Genomic DNA, 22,032 nt, shown 5'->3' on the forward strand with positions numbered 1-22,032 from the left:
AAGATGTCTAAAAATGGTTGACCATAGACAACTTCCATCCAATTTTGCCTACTCTGTGTAGAAAACCTCAGGTCAGAGGTTTTAGGTGGGCTACTGTTAACCCCTGACCCGAGGTTTATCTACACAGTAAAGGCAAAATTGGATGGAAGTTGTCTATGGTCGACCATTTTTTAGACATCTTTCAATAAATCGAACAACATCAGCAACTGCTCGTTTGCAACAAAATTGGTGAAAAAAGGGTCAAAAGATAGCGATAATGTCCCTTTAAACACCCTGAACAGTTAAAACTGATGAAAGACAAGAGACAAAGACATATGGGAAAGACGGCAAAGTATATATCAATTATCAAATGGCGATAAATGCACACTGTCAGATATTGTAGTTTTATGTTTATATTAGTAAAAATTTATCATAGTTCTCGCATAGACTACCATGTATAGTGAATCAACATTTCAGTGAAATTCCAAAATCCAATGTTTTCCCCACACATCCATTTTTTAACCACTCTAGACTAATCAAGTACATGAATATCAATAATCAAGCGTACATAAATACACAGATTCACCAGGTTTTTGTACTGGACAAAATCATTCATAGTTTCCTCGTAGACTACCATGTATTAACATGATTTTGTGCCTGAGTTATTCCTTGAGAGAATACTGCAGTGATTGGGGGAGGTCGAGTTTCAGAATGCCGAACAAGGGGAGGGTCACATTTTAGACACAAGGATAGGGGTAGGGTCACATTAATCAACATTTTCAATGAAATCCTAAAATCCAATTTCTTGCACACATATCCACTTGTAACTACCCTAGTCCAATCAAATACATTAATATCAATAATCAGGCATACATAAATACACAGATTTACGGGTTTTGTACTGGAAAACTTATTCATAGTTTCCTCATAGACTACAATAGTAATAAACATTTTCAATGAAATTCCACAATCTAATTTCTTGTACACACATGCACGTTTTACTTCCCACTTAAAGCAAAGTAAATTTACATATATTATCAAACATATATAAATGTAAAGATATGGCTAGTTGAGAGGGGGAAAGGTCAATAGTTTGCCTGATAGACTCCAGTGTATTATGATCGGATATTTTTGGGTGAAGCACTATATCAGCCACATCTTGTCTCCTTATAGTTGTGCAAAATATGGTGACCCTCCCGCAAATGCATGCCCTTCAAAATGTTTGCGTGATAAATTGCAACCCTCCCTCCCAAAATACCAGCCCTCCCCCTGTAATTTCTGTCTTTAACTTACATAACAATTAAATATTGTTATGTAAATTAGCTGATTTTGTGTCTGAGTTATTCCTTGGGAGAATACTGCAGTGATTTGGGAGGGTCAAGTTTTAGAATGCCGGACAAGGGGGAGGGTCACATTTTAGACACAAGGATAGGGGAGGGTCACATTTTACAGTACAGGTGAGCACGGAATTCCCCCGGCTCACCCCCCCGTAATTACTGAAGGCTCCATAAAAGAGCTGTCAACTACAGCAGTGCGTGTGCACTGAACGAGAGACGGTTTGAAAGTTTTTTCTTGTATTGCCCTCTGAGTGATAGAAACGGTAGATTGTAACATTTTTGAGAATATTTTAGTGAAAAACGGAACGATTTGTTGACCAAGTTGATCATTATTGTAAATTTTGAACGTAGCAGTGGAGCATGCGTTAAGCTAAATAAGACAGTTGGTGGAGTAAAATGGCGGCATTGCACGACATTGAGCCCCTTGTTCAGGTTTTCATAGCCAACAACGTGCAAGATGAAGACATTGTAAGATTGTAGTTAAATTGAAGTGTATTTTGCTGATTTTAAAGCGACTTACAACCGATAAGCCAATGTAACTGTTGATATAGGTGACTTCCGAGTCAGGCCCGTGAGAGACGCGCCGCCATGACAGTTGACTCAGTTTGTTTTCAAATGTACTTGTTTGGGGTTTGACTCACCTCACTATACGAATTTTTTTATTTTGTTGCAAATTAAATGAAAAGTGACCGATGCGGGACTCGAACCCACACCCCCGAATACATTTCGGATGCTCAACCAACTGAGCTAATGGACCAGTCGGAATTACTGTGGTCGGTCCTGTCACTTAAATGGGCCTCTTCATTTCATGTGCCTGTAGAGTGAGTTTGGTTAAACTCATTACCTAATCTTTCTGTCTAAGGATCCTATAGATTCAACAGGGACTCGCACAGAAGTCACAAACCCAGGAATTGATTTTTTTTGGTAATGAGGACCAGTCATACGAATGATGCAAAGCCAGAGAAGTGTAATTTTTTTGGTTTGAAATCGCGACTCTCCTCACTATACGAATTTTATTAGCCCCCATGGCCACCGTCCGGGGGGACTCATAGGTTTGGTCATGTCCGTGCGTCCGTCTTTATGTCTGTGCGTCAATTTGTTCACGCAGATATCTCAAAGATGCCCGGAGCGATTTCGTTCAAACTAAGAACAGGGATTACTCTTTATTTTATGCATATGCACGTCGATTTGTTTGTGAACAGATCCAAAATAGCCGTATGACGGCCATTTTATTAAAAAAGTGGGGACTATGTCATTGACAATGACTGTTTGAAAAAGAGCTCTATTTGTAGAGCGACTACACTAAATTTGATGAAACTTTGTAAAGATAAACTCTGATAGCACACAGTCAGTATTACGTCAATTAATTGCTAATTTGCATATTTGATAATTTCAGCAATTAGCGCGATATGTCCAGAAATACTGCAGCAAATTTGATGAAACGTTGTACAGATCTTTAGCACACTGTCTCATAATAGTGTACAGAGACACTTAGCAGTGTCATGCAACATAATTGCTAATTTGCATATTAATGAAAGTTCCTAATTAGTGGGCTATCTCCATAACCACTGCATCAAATTGATGAAACATGGTACAGATGTTGATCTCACAGTACTGTAATGCAGTGTGAAGACATTAAGCATATCATGTTAATTGATTGCTAATTTGCATATTTAATGAAATTTCCTAATTAGTGGACTATGTCCAGAAATACTTAATCAAATTCGGTGAAACTTGGTACAGATTTTGATCTTTCAGTACTGTAATACTGTGTGAAGACATTAAGCAGTATCATTTCAATTGATTGCTTATTTGCATATTTGATCAATATGGTGGTTTCACTGGGGTTCGAACTCACAACGGATGGTACCAAGTCACCTAGCAGAGAAGCCACAGACAAAACGGCTCGGCCAAATCCCCAATCTCAAAAGATCGGTTCAATAACTCTTATAATTAGTATGATATGTCTAGAAATGCAGTATCAAAGTTGATAAAACTTGGTACAGATATAGATCTTCCAGTAGTGATATGGCATGCAATGATATGTAGTAGTATCATGTCAATTAATTACTGATTTGCACATGCTGTGCAGTGTCATGTTAATTGCTAATTTAAATATAAACTGAATTTTCCTAATTAGAGTGATATGTCCAGAAACACCTCATCAATTTGATGAAACTTTGTACAGATATTGATCTCAATGTGCCGTAATACAACTCATTGGCACTTTGCCGTATTGTGTATGAAATGTGGTGGTACACGTGATTATCATTCAGTGTCATGTTAAGAATGCAAAAGTGTTTGGCAATATCCAATCGATTTATTATTATTGACTTATTTAATGGCCTTATGTAATTGGGGTGGAAGCCCACATTGTTTTAACGTTTTCACAACCATGCAACTCATCCTTAATCACAGACCCAATTAATGTATAGGACTCTATCCTCTCAAGGACTTGTAATCAAAGTACCCATTAAACAAGTGGGGACTGTGCCATCAACGACGACTTGTTTACTTTGTTGCAAATGAAATAAAAAGTGGCCCATGCGGGACTCGAACCCACATCCCCTGAAAACATTTCGGATGCTCTACCAACTGAGCTAATGGATCAGTCTAAATTACTGTGGTCGGTCCGGTCACTAGATGGGGCTCTTCACTTCATGTACGTGTACAGTGAGTTTTGGTTAAACTCATTACCTTATCTTTCTGCCCAAGTATCCTATCCAGCGCCTCACGCATTTTTAACAGATATAAACCGGACATGAAACTTTTTTCCTCAATACTTTTTGGTTTCTTTCCATTAATGACCGATAATATGTGGTTTGCTTGTCAAAATATCGTGATCCAAATTTGAAAACACATTGACTTTTATGGGCTAATATAGGTATGACTACGAGACAAGTAAATGACTTATCGAAAGCGTACACGCTGTACGTACATGAATCAAACTAACGTCAGTCAGTCTAAACACCTAATTTAATGAGTGAAAAAGGTTACTAAACTATTTTTTGTCTGCAACTCTTCATTCTGAACATAATTGCAGTTCAAATGATAGAGAATCTGTTGATGACGCCCTGTAGATACCTCAATGATGGTACATAAATGTAAAAGAGAGATCCAGATTGTTCAGGGAAACCTTTTCTGTGTGTTTGCAATTTAATTGTTCGTGTTTACATGTAGATAATTCTATAGTATATGATAATAATAATATATATTATAATACAAATAATTCTATAATATCATCTAAAACACAACTAGTAGTTTCCCTTTTTCTCTTCACATTATTTTCTGAAGACCTTTTATGACAAATCCTTAAAAGTAAATATGAATTTAAACAACATAACACTTGCAATGCCAAAAACATTAACATATTATGACATACTATTAAACGCACATGAATTTCTGCTAAGTGTTTTCCTTAAAGTTTTATACCATAGGTCCCTTTTTATTAATGAGTATTTCTAATGACACATTTTGTTATTCAAACCAATATCTTGCATTTAACATTCAATTTTTCAACTATTGCCGCGTGGGCAACTTAAGTTTTACTTTGATTATCGTACTTCACCAACGTATGCGTATCATTGAGCCACTTCAAAGGCCGCCTTTTGCGGCCTGATGCGCGAGCAATTACAACCATGAAATGTCATGATTAGGCCCATTTTGACCGACGATTTTGTATATTATAAAGAGTATTTTTTTTAAATAAAGTAAAACCACCATGTTTCATCTCCACGAAATGCATCCAAGATCTAAACAAAATCTCTCTAATTAATCATGCGTCTTCAACTTAATCGACAGAATGATTTAAGGCAGCTGCAGTTACGATACAATTTGCTTCATCAAGGGCCGATCTCTTGAAAGGAAACCCTTGAAGGTGATCGCTTTGTAAAGTCACTAAACCGAGTGCTCTCTTTTTATGCAGTTTTTGTTTTGACACAAATCTGGTCTGTTGACACCAAGGACGAAAACCTAGAGGAAATAAGCAGTCGATTACGTTACCATCTCGAAGGTTATTTCAGTAGAAATAGACATCATGAAGTAGACGACATAAGCAAGGGCAATGCAAGGAACTATATTGTGGATACACTGAACAAGTACAACTTGGAAGTCAGGTTCAATCATTTTTCTGGCATATATGAAACAGTAAGTAGAGCATGTAAAGGTATTCAATTATTTTCTTGTCATCTATACAATCACACACTGCGGGGTCCACTTGTACAATATTGATAATTAACGTTTTATAGCATTGATGGTATATTTTATGGGACAGTTATATCATTTTCATTATCAAATCAAAGGTTACAGCTTCAGTGGTAACATCTCCGGGATACGTATGATGTTGGTTATGAGTGTGATTTTCCTATTTTACGAATAGGTCATTATAAATTGGATTCTGAAATTATCAATCTCAAAATTTACTTATGATTATACTTTCTGTAACAAGAACTGACTTCTAAAAAAATGCTTGACTATAATATTGCAACCATGCTAATAATTTATTCATATTAAATAGTACTAAGAACGAGGTTGTCATTGTGTTCATATCCTCGGGATTGCCCTTGCTATCAATACTCGATTAACTTTTGCTACCGTTATTTGCTCAGTACCGAGGAGTCAACATAATTGGTATTCTGGAGGGACAACGAATGGAACTAAAGATGACAATGTAGTACTATTGGGGGCGCACTACGACACAACGCGAACGACTCCGGGCGTTGATGACGATGGATCAGGATTAGCACTTCTCTTGGAAGTAGTTGCTATGGTTGCTGGTGGAACCTGCAAACCAAAGAACACAATTTTGTTCGTTGCCTTTGACTTGGAGGAAAGACACACTGTGGATAGTAAGCCTATCATTTATATATATATATATATATATATATATATATATATATATATATATTATTATTTATCACATACATAGACCCAGTTATCCCTATAGTGTGAAAACGAGGTTTTCAGAAGCTTGTGCCACTTCGTCGACAGCTCGATAGGAGCCGCGGCCGCAATGAAGTGTTTTCATAAGACACTAGTAAAATCGAGATCGAATGAACATTACATGCCAAATGTTAAAAGTTTCTTTTTGCCCTTGTTTACTGTGATTGTTTATGATTTTAGTTTCATTCATAATTACAACGAACGACACTTTTCCTCTCAATTTTAAACAACGTCCAAGGCGTTCAGAATATTTGCGAACGTACGATCTTCATACGGCATAGTACTCCTCCAGTCCTCGCCAGTTTCGAGCAATATAACTTTCCTAGGTACAGTGTGGTTGCATAAATGACCAACAAGAACGATGTGTTCAATTGTGGTTTTATTCATATATTATGACCGAAGTCAGGAACTGACAGCAGTAAAAATGACGACTGCAGCATTGCACAGCGTGTTCGTTCGAATCGTACAGTGTAAACAACGTATAAGCACCGCTATGAACAGCAAGACAAGGTTAAATTTCGATGCATTATTTACATTATTACTTTACCTTCAAACAAAATAATACATCTGAAGATACTATATCATCCTCCTTTCCCTTGTCCTCGCTGATAACGGCTATATCCATTCAAGTTTTGCGCGGAAAATCCGACAGCAAGAGACTACTCTGACGCATCGTGAGGAACGTGCGTCCGTCGGAATGTGAACGGAATCAGCTGGAGCCGTACCACTTCATCCGCCACGCCGACATAATAGAAGTCCAAATTACATCGCGCGGAAAGTGAAAATAAAAAAGTGGGTCTATGCATGTGATAAATATATAATCTCCCAGTATTTCTCACTCATGTGACGTCATCGAAGACTCGGGTTTCCCCAACATAGCTGTATCCCTCGCCTACCGGCTCGGAGGGATACTGCCGCTATGTTGGGGGAAACCCTCGTCTTCGATGACGTCACATGAGTGAGAAATACTGGGAGATTATATATAAATATATATATATATATATATATATATATATATATATATATATATATATATATATATATATATATATATATATATAATCTGTCTGTCTGTGCGGACTAAGTATGTTGTTCGACGAGTCCGATACAAAGTGCTCAATACGAAATAAGAGCGGGATATAATGAGTTGCTGGAGAAATTTTATAATTTCATCTCAACAATGTTGTTTCATGAGCCGCTGGACTAAGTTGTCAGGAGACTATACTGGTGCGAATATACATCTACAAGGGGTACACATAGCTATCTACGCAAATGGCACAATATTTGTTGGGATTGACAGTTGTTGCATAACAATATTTTGCTACTGTCATGAATATTCAACAACTACAAGGAGAGAAATGATTTAGCTGGTGGAATGTATTTTTTAAGCACGTGGAGTGACTGTTTTTAAAGTTTTTGTTGTATACCTATGCTTTGCTTCAGTGTCGGCATGAGGACACAAGTTCGTTTCTTTTGTTGAGGCGTAGAATATTCTGGATGGCGAATTATAATAAATCTTTCGGTTAAGTGGCTTGGCGTAAGCTAACACTTTAGCGTTTGCTGTGGTTGTCGATGATCTATTTCGTGTTGTTCATGTTGCTGTAGCTAACCTTTTCCGCGTTTCTGGTGAATGTTTTCAGAGATTGTCTGCCGGGAAGCATTTGTTTACTAGGGATAAGAATCTTTGTCCGATGACTACATTCTTGCCAAACACAAGCGGCGCAACCTTTGTTTTAACAGAGAAATTTATTATAATCCGCCATCCAGAATGTTCTACGCTCAACAAAAACGAACGTGTGTCCTCATGCCGACACAAAAGCAAGGCATTGTTATGTAATAACTAGGTTTAAAATACATTCAGCTAGGTAAATCACCGCTCTCCTTCTAGATGAATATTCGTAAATGTAGCAAAACATTGTTATCCAACAACTGTCAATCCCAAGAAACATACCCCCACCTGCCTAAATAACTATGTGTACCCCTTGTAGATGTATTTTCACACCAGTTAAGTCTCCTGACGAATGAGTCCAGCGGCGCACGAAACAACGTTGTAGAGATGATATTTTACAATCATTTCGCCAGCAACCGATATATATATATATATATATATATATATATATATATAATATATATATATATATATATATATAAGATAGATAGATAGATAGATAGATAGATAGATAGATAGATAGATAGATAGATAGATAGATAGATAGATAGATATATCGAAGTATACAGATGTCCTCGTGGGAAATTACAGTGCTCGATGCTAAAGCAGAGCGTTATAAATAATAACACAAAATTACTTCAAGTACAAAGTAATTATATCTGTTACTTAAGTTTCATGCATCCTGCAATCATCAGACAGAAGAAGTGAAAGGATTCTTAGCTCGACAGTCTTATATATGTATTATCGGGACGTACCATTCTATTTGTAGGTGGTGTTAAAATTTGATAAATAATATTTGTTTTGGTGGCGACATTTTGAAACCAACTCCGAGCGTTTGTTTAATAGCGTAGATTTATCAGCGTTGATAATGTGTAGCTTTTCTGATATACAAAGATTACATCGCTTGCTTATGTTAGAGTAACTTGATGCTTTGTCAATGATTGACCACGAAATGTCAAAGACCTGGTTCTTTTGTCTTAAGGACCAAATGTACTTGGACAACTCCGTGCAGTGACAATATCTTTCGTTACGGAACGATTGCATGTGATTAGCGTAGCGCGTCTTGAAGGTGTTATCAGTGAGTCCGATGTAGACCTTCTCCGTGTTGTCCCCCGTTGATACCTTGATCATTGACAAAGCATCAAGTTACTCTAACATAAGCAAGCGATGTAATCTTTGTATATCAAAAAAGCTGCACATTATCAACGTTGATAAATCTACGTTAAATTGAAATATTACAAATGTAAGCAGGAAGTTCCATTTGAAATAGGATCAAAGCTAGAATATTCTACTCGAATACACAAAATGATGGTAGTAGATTGGGTTGTCGATATTATTGCGCTGGTCAGGTAGAATTTGACATTTACAGAGGCCGTAATTGAGATTATGACACTAGGTCGACCATCTTGTATTATCGGCATGTAATAACGTTAATTATATCAATCCAGTTGGCCTATATTGATCGCGCAAATACAGCGATCATATTGATCGAGATGCGAAAAGAACCGTGGTATATTGGCGATATACTACGGCTGGCATACGCGCCAGCTCTCAGCTTGAGCAAAAATCCGTTTTTGACGTTCCACGCCAGAATTTCAATATACCTTTATGATATAGGCCTCATAGCAATAAATTACATCCAGCGACGGCATATCACTCGATTTTGATCAGTTCACTTCATATATACACTCGTTATCGCTCGTGCATATATGTCGTGGACTGGCCAAAATCTCGTGGTATACCTGCCGTCGCTGGGTGTGCTTTATTGCTTAAATAATTCATATATTTTGCCCACATAGGTAGTGGAAAAGTGATATCTGTCTAGGAAGTTACCATTTCGTGACAGACTGGCTTGAACCGTTTTTACAAGTTAACAAAAACGACAGAAGCGGATTTCAGGGAGCTTTGATTATGGACACAATTATGAATTACAACCCAATCCAGAATACGCAGTTGTTTCCAGAAGAGCTAGTTGAAGTGAGTTACCTCAGTTGCCTATTTAAATTTAAATACTTTATCTCTAAAGTTTGAAAAAGAAAAGAATGCTACATAGGAATGATACTCACACATATTCATCAAGAAATGGGAAAAACCCTCGAAATAAAAAGAGTCTAAGTCCATGTACACACGTGAAATACCATGTAGCATTGTCGTGATACCGTATCTTTGATCAAAACGTATCGAAAGAAATGTAAGTTTTTGCTCCATGCAAAACGTAGATCTGGCGGTCTTTCGATGAGCTGATTATAACCTTAATGCGCACAATTATAATGAAATAGTAAAACACAGTGAAACATTCGATTTCGTTAAAAAAAGAAACAAACTGAATTAGAAAAGTTGTTTTGCATAGTTTGACACTAAATCTAGACCAGAATGGTGTCTAGCAAATCTTAAGCAATGTTTTCGTATTTCTGAAAGTTTGTCGGTATAAAAATGTGTGTTTACATTTTCATCTATGTTTTTAGGGGCTGTGGTAAGTTATTTTTGTTTTGAAACTAATGACGACAGTGTCAGTGGACTTTGAGCATGTTCATTTCACTATAAGATGGAGTGAAAAAGCATAGTACTGATGCTAAGACTTGTGGTATTGCTTTTTTTTTATTCCAAACGACCAGCACTTTCCTGAAGTATTTGATAGACTGGAAGAACGAGGTTATCGCGGCGACTTTCTCACATTGATCGGAAGACAAACTGATGCTGAACTGTTGGACACTTTTGATTCCCATCTCTCAGAAGTTGAGGTAGATGACACCTACACAGAAGTTCTTGGAGCTTCCATCGATGGTAGGTGGTTTAAGGAGGAATGCATGTCGTACACATACACATAAGCAAGCCAGCTTTCAGGCCGCCAAGCTAAGAACAGGCATATGAATCGTTGACCATTTGCAAAGTAGATGTCAGCCAAAGTTTGTTGACACTAAATAGGAGCTACTCGACAGACACCAATAGACTGATTATGACTATGACTATGAGCATTGAAGACTCAGAGGTAGATTGAGAGCCAGCTAAACTTAAGGGACTGACCATAGATATAATGAATAGATGACCAACACTCAGAGATAGATTAATCGGACGCTAGCCATTAACGTAATGTCAAGATTGAATACCTGATTAATATATTCTCTTCGTTGCTATGTGCTATGGAGTACACTCTTGATCGCCCAAACCGATAGCGCTGAAATATTGATCGACCGACCAATTGATTTACCTACTAGCAGATGTAACAGATAGAGCCACAGATTTGCTGAAAAGTGACCTGCTGAATGACAGATCTAGAAGCTGGCTGACACACAACGGTCAAACCTTAGCAATATATGTGACCATATGGACTACTAAGAATATCGTGTGATTCAATTTGTTACAGGCGTTCCAACTCAAGAAGAAAAAGAAAGCTTTGATTTTTTCTTTCACAGCGCCCACAGTCGATTTTGGGAGAAAGGACCGCCATATTTATCCGCTTTGTTTATCACGGATTCGTGTAAGTCTGCTAACAAACTGAATTGTGACGCGAAAGTATCACAGCGATATTATACTAAATCGAGGTATGTCCTTATGTGACCATGAAGGTTACGCTAGACTACCTCCATGGTGTGACTTAACTAAGCATTCTTTGTCTGTCTTAGTCCTATCACATGTTGGTTAATCACTCTTTGAAAATGGAGTTTTTAACTTTTGTTCACCATGGGAAACTTTAACTTCAGACCATTCTGTCTTCATAATCACGAAAGGAACTTCAAGGCAGCTGTTAATATATCTATGTTTAAGAGTAAAATACTGCCAGTTTTCTAATTTTTGAAATTCAAAATATCTGCCCTTGTCCGGAGAAAATAAATTTTTTATTTTTGAGACAAAAAGACAGTAAAACTCCATTATCTCGACAAGTTTCAAAATGGGTGAAGATAAGTTGTCGAAAAAAGAAAAATTGTAAGATTTTGAGAATCTGGAAAATCTGAATATCTGACGTACATGATGACATTTGTATTAGTTCCCCCATGTAGAAAGAGGAACGATTTTTCCTATGGTTCCTGCAAAAAAGGATATTTTAAGGAACCCTGCTTACCTGTACCTTAATTATTGAGTGTTATGCGAGGTACAAACGCATACATGCATACTCACGAAACAAACATCGCTAACACAATATTATTTTGTCTCTCCTTACAAGGCGACTACCGTATACCAATGGACGAGTGTTTCCACCAACGATGTGACGACGAAACGTTGATCACGGACGAGAATCTACTTTTTCTCGCGAGAACAACCAAAGCAGCAGCCAACATGCTTATTGAACTAGGAGTTATAGAGGGGACAGATTGTTCTATTGGTAAGCAGCATTCGGCGATTTTTTCTTCATAAATATCTTTTTTAACTCGCGACAGACATCTTTTTCGGCGTTGACAAACGGATCGTAACATTTTCAGTAAACTTGCCATGGTCTGTTTTATTGTATTTACCTTGGCTCACTCTCATAAAACGGTTTTCACTGCTGATGATCAACATTTTTATTTTCTGCTCCGGGTATATTAAAATTTTAATTTCCATTCCTTTTATACATTTTCTTTGTATTTGGTATTCGGGCGTTAGATTGTCTTGCCAGGTCATTTACATACTAGATGACAATTTCAATGGAAAACAAAAAACTATGACACCTTAATAATCCTCTTACAGACTAGAAAAAACTCGATCCCTGGGATCGAGTTCGCTACATTTAACGAGATGGATGAGATTTGCTACAATTTTTTCGATCCCACGAGGATTTATCAGCCACAATAGACATAAAGTGACATGAAAGTTAATCGCTAATTTCAATATTTGACGAACTTTCCTAATTAGGGATTTATGTCTGAATTGACTGAATCAAAATTGACAAAAATTTGGTATCTATATTAAAGGTACTACGATTAAAAAATTACTGAAAGTCATAAGCATTTTTACTTCACCTAAATCCTAATTTGCATATTCAATGACATTTTCTAATAAGGGATATATATATATATATATATATATATATATATATATATATATATATATATATATATATATATATATATATAATGTATTAACTTGATCAAAGATGGCGAAACATGCTATTTATCCTGATGATACAAGGTTAAAAATATCGAAAGTTTAGCGTTTTTCCTTCAGGCAATTCCTAAATTTCATATTTAATGAACTTTCCTAATTAGGGATATATACCCGGATTAACTTGATCAAAGTTTGCGAAACATGCTATGTACATTGATGATACTATAATATTGAAAGTCATTTGGCATTTTCACTTCAGCTAATCACTAATTTGCATATTGAACGAACTTTCCCAATTAGGGGTATATATCTTGATTGACATGATCAAAGTTGACGGAACGTACTATATTTATTTGAGATAGACTGATATAACCATCATGAAAATTGTTTTAGAAGTTTTAGATATAATTATTACCGATTTGCATATTTGACAAACTTCCCCTTTTGGGCATATATATCTGGATTGACAAGACCAAAGTTTACAAACTTGCAATGAACATTAAAGACATTAAGTTAAAACGTGATTGAAAATCATTTAGCATTTTTACTTCACCTAATTACTAATTTGTATATTAACGAACTTTCCTAATTAGGGATATATATCTTGTTGACTTGATCAAAATTGATAAACTTTGCTCTGTACATTAAAAAAACTATAATGACCAAGACTCGCTGTAGATTTTTTAGAACATCCAATTACGAATTTGCATTTTCAACGAGCTTTCCTAATTAGAGATGTATATCTGGATTGGTTCGATCAAAGTTGACAAACAATCAAGATATATATCCCAATTAGGAAAGTTCATTAAATATGCAAATTAGAAGTTGGCTGAAGTAAAAATGCTTCATGACTTTCAGTAATGTTAAATCATAGTATCTTCAATATACATCCAAAGTTCCGCCATTGTTGATTGTTCAATTAAATTATATATCCTTATCTTTTATTCTGGCAACAGGAGCGGCCCTCCAAACTTCGCCGTTTAGTGGATTACTTTGCCTGTTAATCGCCGTTGCCATGGTTATCAAGTGGATTTATATCGTTGAGTAAACAGTATCGTCTGTCGCCTGATGTCTACACGTTTCTTAAAGAGTTAATGCTGAAACTCACTCGTTGCTTATGTTTTGTCGCTTTCATTTGTTTGTGTCACATCATTGGCGTATGGAGTGCTTTGTATGATTAATATACCGACTGCACAAAATTTTCCTTAAAGGACTCTTGCAGTATTGAAATTTCCATATATCTTCCTGGCTTTTAAAGTGGCAAAAGTGAATTTGTCTATAGTAGACTGGGATTTCGATGTTGAGTAGACGTCGCTTTACTTAGTATCAGTAAAATATATAAACACAACGGATCGACTTTAATCAATTTTGTAAATTCTGCACGCGGAAATTTTACTGCACTTGATAAGCCGTTTATTCGTTATTTAATCATAGACTGTTTCTCTAGGGTCTATGCTTAAATCTAAACTATCCTCTTCTGGTTAAATTCGTTTCCTGAAATGAGTCACGTATCCTCTTCTGGTTAAATTCGTTTCCTGAAATGAGTCACGTTTATTCCTCAACTGTCATTCAACGTTGATGGCGTGATTACATGTTGATTTTTTAGGTACTGAATAACGGACGGCTGCACCTTGCTCTTCTTTTCATGAAACTTCCAGTAAAACTTTTTTCGATATGTTTTTCTTATCATCACACAGATATTGTACACCGGATATTTACCATTTTACTGATCAGTTGAGTTTTCCTGTATCTTTCGTTTGGTTGCTTTGTTTGCTGCAGTGTTGTCAAAATGACTTTACATGTTGATGGTGGACGTGATGTCATCGAATCAACTGCTAATTTTATGAATAAAGTTTCAAAACAAATCGCTGCATAAAAAGGCCTGTGGGCGCATGGTTTCTACTGCTTGATATAAGAGTCATTAAAGGGCCAGTAGCTGAAACTTTTGATGACTTTTTTTCACAATTTTTGTTTTTAATGTAAGCTACAGTGTCTTGGTTCTAGTCCCCAAAGCATGTTGAAAAACATAGTATTCGGCTTGTCAACTTAGCCTTTACATCCATTGGGTAGACTGCATTGTTATTGTTGATTCGCGAAGGCCCGGATTAGATATTCAAAGGTAAACAATAATAATGCATTTTACACGTATTGAGGCCGTGTTGACTAGTTCAGTAATGGGAGTTGCAAAACGCTTTGCGGAGTACAACAAGAACTTACAGTTTTCACACAAAACAAAAATCATCAGAAGTTACAGGTACTGGCTATTTAGGTGTATTTTCAAGCGACTCTGTTGGAGATCAATCATACTTCATAATAAGACCTGTCTTAAAGTTTTACAGGGTGGGAATAATGATGAACAAATGTTAAATAAGATATAACTCAACTTATCATCAACAACAACAGCAACAGCAACAACAACAACAATAACAACAACGGCATTAAAGGAAAGGGAATAAACAAAAAACGAGAATGCAGAGGGAGCATTCTTTAAGGAGAGGGGGACGGTGGAAAAAAGTAGGATTGACTTTTACGAAACTTTTTAGAGTGAGTAAAATTTTACAATCAATGATTGGGCTGGGGTAGACGTTAGTCGACGTAATACTGTTGTTGTTAATTAAAAGTAATTTTTCAGTTATAAATTGGAAACTACGTTCACGTAAAATACGTTTGTCGAAGTGAACAATGCAAGGAATAAACAACTCACAGATTTGAATTGGTCATTGTTGAACGATTTTAGAAGCAAATCGTTTGTTTTCACTGGGTGGGCCATTCAAAATTGCGCTGCCGAACTTTACGGTGCTGTTGACATCATAAGTTATGTAAACATGGCCTTATACCATACATGGTGATCAAGTAGCTTCAGTCGCTAATCGGAGTCAAACTTAAGTCATTTCATCGGAATTATTTTCCCCGTGGACTATTTTTAAATTTTTTCGACTTCATCGACTGTTTGAGACGAACCCTTGCCAGCGTAATGACCAGCGCCGGAAACGTGATGCATTGTGGTCTTAAGGTTTTGAAAATCATATCTACAATCATTATGTTATGTTGTTTTAGAACAGTTCCAGAAATCATCTGACGAGGGTAAGACATGCAGCTGCTTCTAAAGCATGCCTGCATCTTGCTGGTTCTGTTAACATTCGCTACACAGCTAAAATGGGAGATCTTCAATCCACGTGAAGGTTGTGTTCTTGTTTACACTGCAAGCTGTCTTACAAGATGTTCAGTGTACGTGACTTTTGTTTCCTTGTGATTTCAGAATAATCAAAATAATACGCCAAACTAAGACAGGAGTGGAGAGAATAGTTGATTTGTTCGGTTTTTTTTCGAAACATACAAGCAATAGGGTTTCACGTAAGCAGACATGGTTCTAATGTGAAGAACAGTTGCACACTTCGAGTAGAAGTCCAGCCGTGGTCCGTATTGTAGACTGATAAAGATATAACGTTCATATGCTGAACAAACACGCCCAGACAATGGCTGAACGTGTAAAACTGATCAGGGAATCAAATGAACAAGCATGGCAATGAATCGGTTGAAAGTGTCAAACTTTCTATGTACATGTACTTCAATTGTGTCATGAGAATTTATTTAATCGGAAGAGACCTCAGTGATACTTTTCACTAACCCAATGTGAACTAATTGGGATAACTGGATCTTCATATTTTTCAAATTTCGCAAAGGTGTTAGGTGCCCTTTAGCTGAATGTTGCAATACTACAAATTACTCATAAAAAACAAATGTGTAACTTAAAAAAGAAGAGCAGATGAGATTACATTTGCAAATTAACTCGACATTACGTCACCATCCAATTATCCCAAATTAGTTCAAATCGCATTCGTGTTCACTGCCATTCTTGATGAAACCCAAGAACTTGGTCTAATTTATCTCTGGCGTTGGCCTCACTTTGGATGGTACATTTCTCGGACTGTGGAGTTCCTTGCGCACATGTTAAGGCGAGCTTCGGCAAAAATGTTTTAAAAACAAATCTTTCTCTGTGCAGTATCTTACAACTGACTGAAATGATTGTTGGACGTATATAAGTATTCATTCCTGGTAAACCGTTGCCTTCGATAAATATGCGCAAACACGATTAATAAATATCGTCATAGTCAAATATTGACACTCCGGTATTTCAGGGCCGAGGCGGTTTGTTGACAGCTTGGACGTCTAACAGCGCCGACAAACAGTTCTCAGGTGATTTGGGGAGGGGGCATATGTCAGTTTTACAGTCTGTGCTTCTACTTTACACAGATTGTTGTCATTTAACGGATCCTACTCTCAGAAGGGCTCACAGAGCGACAATGAAGCAATTGATCAGTCGCTTGAACAGTCACTCACCTAAATCACAAATTCATCCGGGTCAGCCGTGCAAAGTACAACCGTGAACAAAATTCCACATAAATTTTAGTTTTCGTGTATTTGAAATAGATATCACCTTATTCGAGTCCAGGCGTCATACACTAGTTGCACGTAGGCAATAGCGTCTCCATAGTTTACGGTCCGAGCAATATTTGTCCTTTATAATGGATAATTTTAGGAGCAAGTGTCTAGAAATATTGCAGTCGACAGTGCGCAAACTTAACGAAGGCGTTTCACTCGTAATAGAAAATTAGTCCCATAGTCCTTCGGGTCATATGAAGTCCACTGACTCAAGAGCGATACGCCCTACAGATTAAGCGTACAAGAGAAAAAATATAATCTGAAACTTTCGGTCTACAAGACAGAAAAGACCCATGGCGTACTTGAGATTTCTGTCATGACGACGTACCGAGCTACATCCTCCTAGGTGCCACAAAGGTTTCACTTCAGCTTTACAGTGCAACGGGATATTCAAGTTGATAGTGCGCCAATTACTGATTGTTTGTCTGTTTGTTTGTTTGTTTGTGTGTGCATGTATGTATGTATGTATGTATGTATGTATGTATGTATGTATGTATGTATGTATGTATGTATGTATGTATTATGTACATACACAAACGACACAGGCCAGTATTTTATAAAATGTTCGCTCCGATAGAGTAGTTTTACGTATATACTCACGCTTGGCGTAATACTTACAACGTATCTGAATTCTCTGTATTTATTGATATTAATAATAATAGTTGAAACCGCGTGACGGGTCTTAAAAATTGCCGAAAGCTCGATGGCGAACTAGCTTACGTTCAGCATGCGCTCGACCGTTTAGTCACGATTCTATAATAGACTGGCTAAAGGAAAGGCGGACAACTTCCTCACGCGAATATGCCCGCACGCCGTGAAACCTTTGCTTGTTTCTCATAATTCCTCGTCCCAAAAGGTAAAGCTCATTTGCAATCACTGATATAATACTAAATGCACCGTTCAACTTGGATTGCTTTCTGCGCGTTGAAGCAGAAGTCATTTGAAAACTCTGTTCTGTCTCAAAAATCACTATGCATGGATCGTCTGGAAATCGTTCATGTAAAATAAAGATTTATAAAATACATCCACCACCCGTGACTTATCTGAGAGAGAGAGAGAGAGAGAGAGAGAGAGAGCACTCGCGGGCAAAGGGCTGTTCTGACAATCAGACTGACCGACAGATCAAAGGACAACTACCGATAGACATGCAGGTAAAAGGTAGATAGACAGGTTTTAGCGAAAAAGCACAGTGATCTTAAAAAAAGAAAGGAAGAGTAGTATCGCTGTTCTGTCTCACTCATTGATGGCGTCACTACCCACATCTTGCAAAGATTTGGCGATGTGTCTTGCTAAATATTAATCCGGTAGACGTCAGTTATCGAATGAGCAACGTTGGAAAAAGTATAGGATAATTTACGTCATTCTATGTGACGGAGAGGTTCTTACGTTCTTACGTTCTGTCAATTCTTACATCATAGCGTGAACCTCTTCCGAACATCCTCCTGTACTTGTCCCCGATACCATAGGAATACCATACCAAATTTTGTATTCTCTTTCATCTCATCGTTTATAAATTCATCATTTTAATACTTATCGTGACCAACCAAATTGAATTTTCAAGCTAAACAGGACCGTAAAGCCATCACAGTCTCTTCAGCTTTCCTCCTCCTACACCGTCCCCATCTTAATGGATTGCATTACTGACTTCTTCATATCTGTGGACATCGGTTGCCATTGCAAGGAAATGTCAAACACCGACAGATTTAACCGTGTAGTCGAGCCGAATGATCTCTTAACGGTCACCGATCCCCGTTTCTCGTCACACGGGGAATTTACGGTAAGCCGGTACCTTTACAGTCCGGGTCGTTTCGTTTATCCAATATGCAGCAGCTCGAGGATGCGTGACATCCATACATAGCCATCATTATTTTTAGAACGTTTACAGAATCCGTTACATGACCGCCATCTCCTAGCCTAGCAAGAAAGGGTTGATTCAGCGCAATGCTATCAGGAAGCGTGTAACATCAGATCGCGACTAGTAGGCAACTACTCTAGGCAGTTTGATCCCTTTTTGAGAAGGGGCGCACTCGCCATGATACTTTGGTTTTGGGAGCAAACAAATTTCATGTTCATCAAAATTTTTTTCGTATATTATCGTAGATCCATGTCAAAAATATTGTCAGTTGTGAAAGAGGAGTGTTGCCAAAAATGTTGTCGTTGCACATGTCATGGGAATACGGATGTCGTTTTTGAAATAATTCATCGCGCCGTATTCTGTCTTGGTGTCGAACAGTTGTGTGTCACTCTGTCAACACGTCAGCAAGTGTGACCCTGCACACATGTACCGTCCACAAACCTCATAAGACTAAATTACACATAGACATTAAAATCGCATCAAAATGAATTTGTTGGGTACAACAACTGTAAATATTTTGATTCCAAAAATTCGTATATGTAGTCGCAATCGCAAACCTTTTCAAGAAACCGAAGTTCGCAGCGTCTCCGTCGAGATTGTTAATTTTTAATTTCGATTAAAAACTGCTCTTTAAAATAGATTATAATAGTCGGACAGAAACCTTCTGTGGTCAAACCTCAAGATGAAACCTTTAAAGAACTTTTTAGGTATAGTTGTAAGTTGTATTATTGACAAACTGTCCAATGCATTATGACGGAGAACTATAATCCTTGGTTCGTTACCGCGTCAACCGATGTCATTGATCAGCATAGTGCTATAAACGTCATTGTAATAAATGTTGTCATTTATTGAAAGTTTTGAAAGGTTGGGAAACAACTCAACTCATCATTCAGCTGTTTTATAAACCCAAATCGGTAACGTATTTCCTTCTAGCCCCCCCCCCTCTCTCTCTCTCTCTCTCTCTCTCTCTCTCTCGCTGAACTCAAGCTGCGTAGGGGTCATTGCAATAACGACGTCATTTAACTACCTTTCCAGAGGCTGGGATGCGAATACCGTTGGTTGCGAGTTTGAATATGTTACAAAAATACCGAATTCATCCTAAAGTGTAAGCATATGTTTTGTTAGAGTCAGCAACTGTCATCAATTTTAGAACCTGAAGAAATAGTCTTTTATCGTACTTTGCTGAAGCAAACTTTCTTTCGTAATGAGTAAAAAAATCACGATGGAAATCAACAATTGGTGCTTTATCTTGTATAGAGAAATTCATTTTCTATTTTCCAAAAACAAGACGACGGAAAAATTCATTTACATCACCGGCTTTCATGTGAGTCCCGGCAGCAGAAGACAAGAAAAAAAAGAAATGTACGACGTGCTACAGCGATTGCGAGATAAAATCTGTAGCAAGTTTAAGGGTGGTGTAAATCCTTCCTGCGAATGGAGATTGATCTTAAGCGTTTCAATTCTCTTCTTACTCCAAAAGTTTCCTAAACCGAGTACATTTGTATTTATTTTTGAAAGCGTTTAAATTGTATGTCTTTGTAATTGTCGTACCGTATCAATAGTGAACGTGGCTACTTCTTTTGCAGAGTAATGATAACTCCATAAGTCACGTTCTTATCAGTATGCAGGTCAGTAATTACCTATCTAAATTCTATTTCTCTTCAATGAATATATGTCTCAGTCCCAATCATTTTTATCTAAATTACATCTCTCAAAGAAGAGTCAAGTAGAGGTCCTGTACTCTTTCTTTGTCAACTATTTATGATTTACTGACGAATGGAGCTAGTAAACACAGGCTTGTAAAACATTATCAATACTTTGAATTGCATATAATATTTCACATCTCTTGTTTCCCCCTTGGTTCAAACGTCGTATGTTATGTGGTCAGTTCATATCATTTACCTTTTTGAGTAACTATCAATCATAGTGTCATCGACGCCACACCTTTCTGATTTATGAGAATGGCGGTTTCAACTACAGTATAAGACTTACGATTCCTGGCAAAAACCGGTAAGTACCGGTTCTTAGACTTCCTATCGTTAAAGAAACCAAAACCCTAGTTTGTCTTTACCATTGACAATTTTGTCTGCAGTGGTAACTGTTCTGTTACTTGGCTCCTGCTGCGTTCCTTTGTTGCGTCTCTTTTCTTCAGGTTGACCTTTCCCGCAGCCATGAAGACTACGTGGAATGTTTGTTTTTATCTGTTCATTGGTAGTTGCAAATGTTCTCTCCTTTCTACTTTTAGATACTAAATGTAAATACCAGTCTGTGAAGCGTAATTCTTGATATAAAATGCATCATAACAGTATCAGGCTTCGTTTTCATGAGTATTTTACAGTCTGTAATTTTATTTGTCTTGCGCACTAAATGATATGACGGTACATGTGAATACCGTAAACCACAAGGGAAGAAAACGGCGATGGAACAAAGTAATGTAAGGTATAAATTAATAGAAAGAAGAAAACAATTTTGATTACTTTGAACCTGTTCGGAATTTGAGCAGTTTTAGTTGCTAGCACATGAAAGCATAGACAGTGGAAGCGAGACTCACAAATTGTCTATGCTCTACTGCCTATGATTAAAGCAGCTGTGTAGCATGTTAATGTCTTATCATTCATCATGATAGGTATTTGGACTTCATGACTTATTGCCGCTGACAAATATCGTTTGTGGATTTATGCTCTTGGTTTACAAGAAGTAAGTATTGGATACAAAAGCTACATTTATAGATTTTGTTGGTTTCGGTTGCCCTAATCAGCCTTTCAACAACAAATCTTTGCGTCGCC

At 37.2% G+C, this 22,032-nt stretch overlaps 1 protein-coding gene across 1 annotated transcript in view; it reads left to right on the plus strand.

Annotated features, from left to right (window-relative positions):
• The first annotated feature begins 1,712 nt into the window (after window positions 1-1,712).
• LOC139139507 (bacterial leucyl aminopeptidase-like) overlaps window positions 1,713-22,032 on the plus strand; it is a 40,703-nt gene continuing 20,383 nt past the window's right edge. Inside the window, exon 1 of the mRNA XM_070708419.1 lies at window positions 1,713-1,784. Within this exon, the coding sequence (XP_070564520.1) occupies window positions 1,713-1,784 (72 nt within the window). The remainder of the gene's footprint in view (window positions 1,785-22,032) is intronic.

This window comes from Ptychodera flava, chromosome 8 (genome assembly GCF_041260155.1).
Source record: "Ptychodera flava strain L36383 chromosome 8, AS_Pfla_20210202, whole genome shotgun sequence".
NCBI classification, from domain to species: domain Eukaryota; kingdom Metazoa; phylum Hemichordata; class Enteropneusta; family Ptychoderidae; genus Ptychodera; species Ptychodera flava.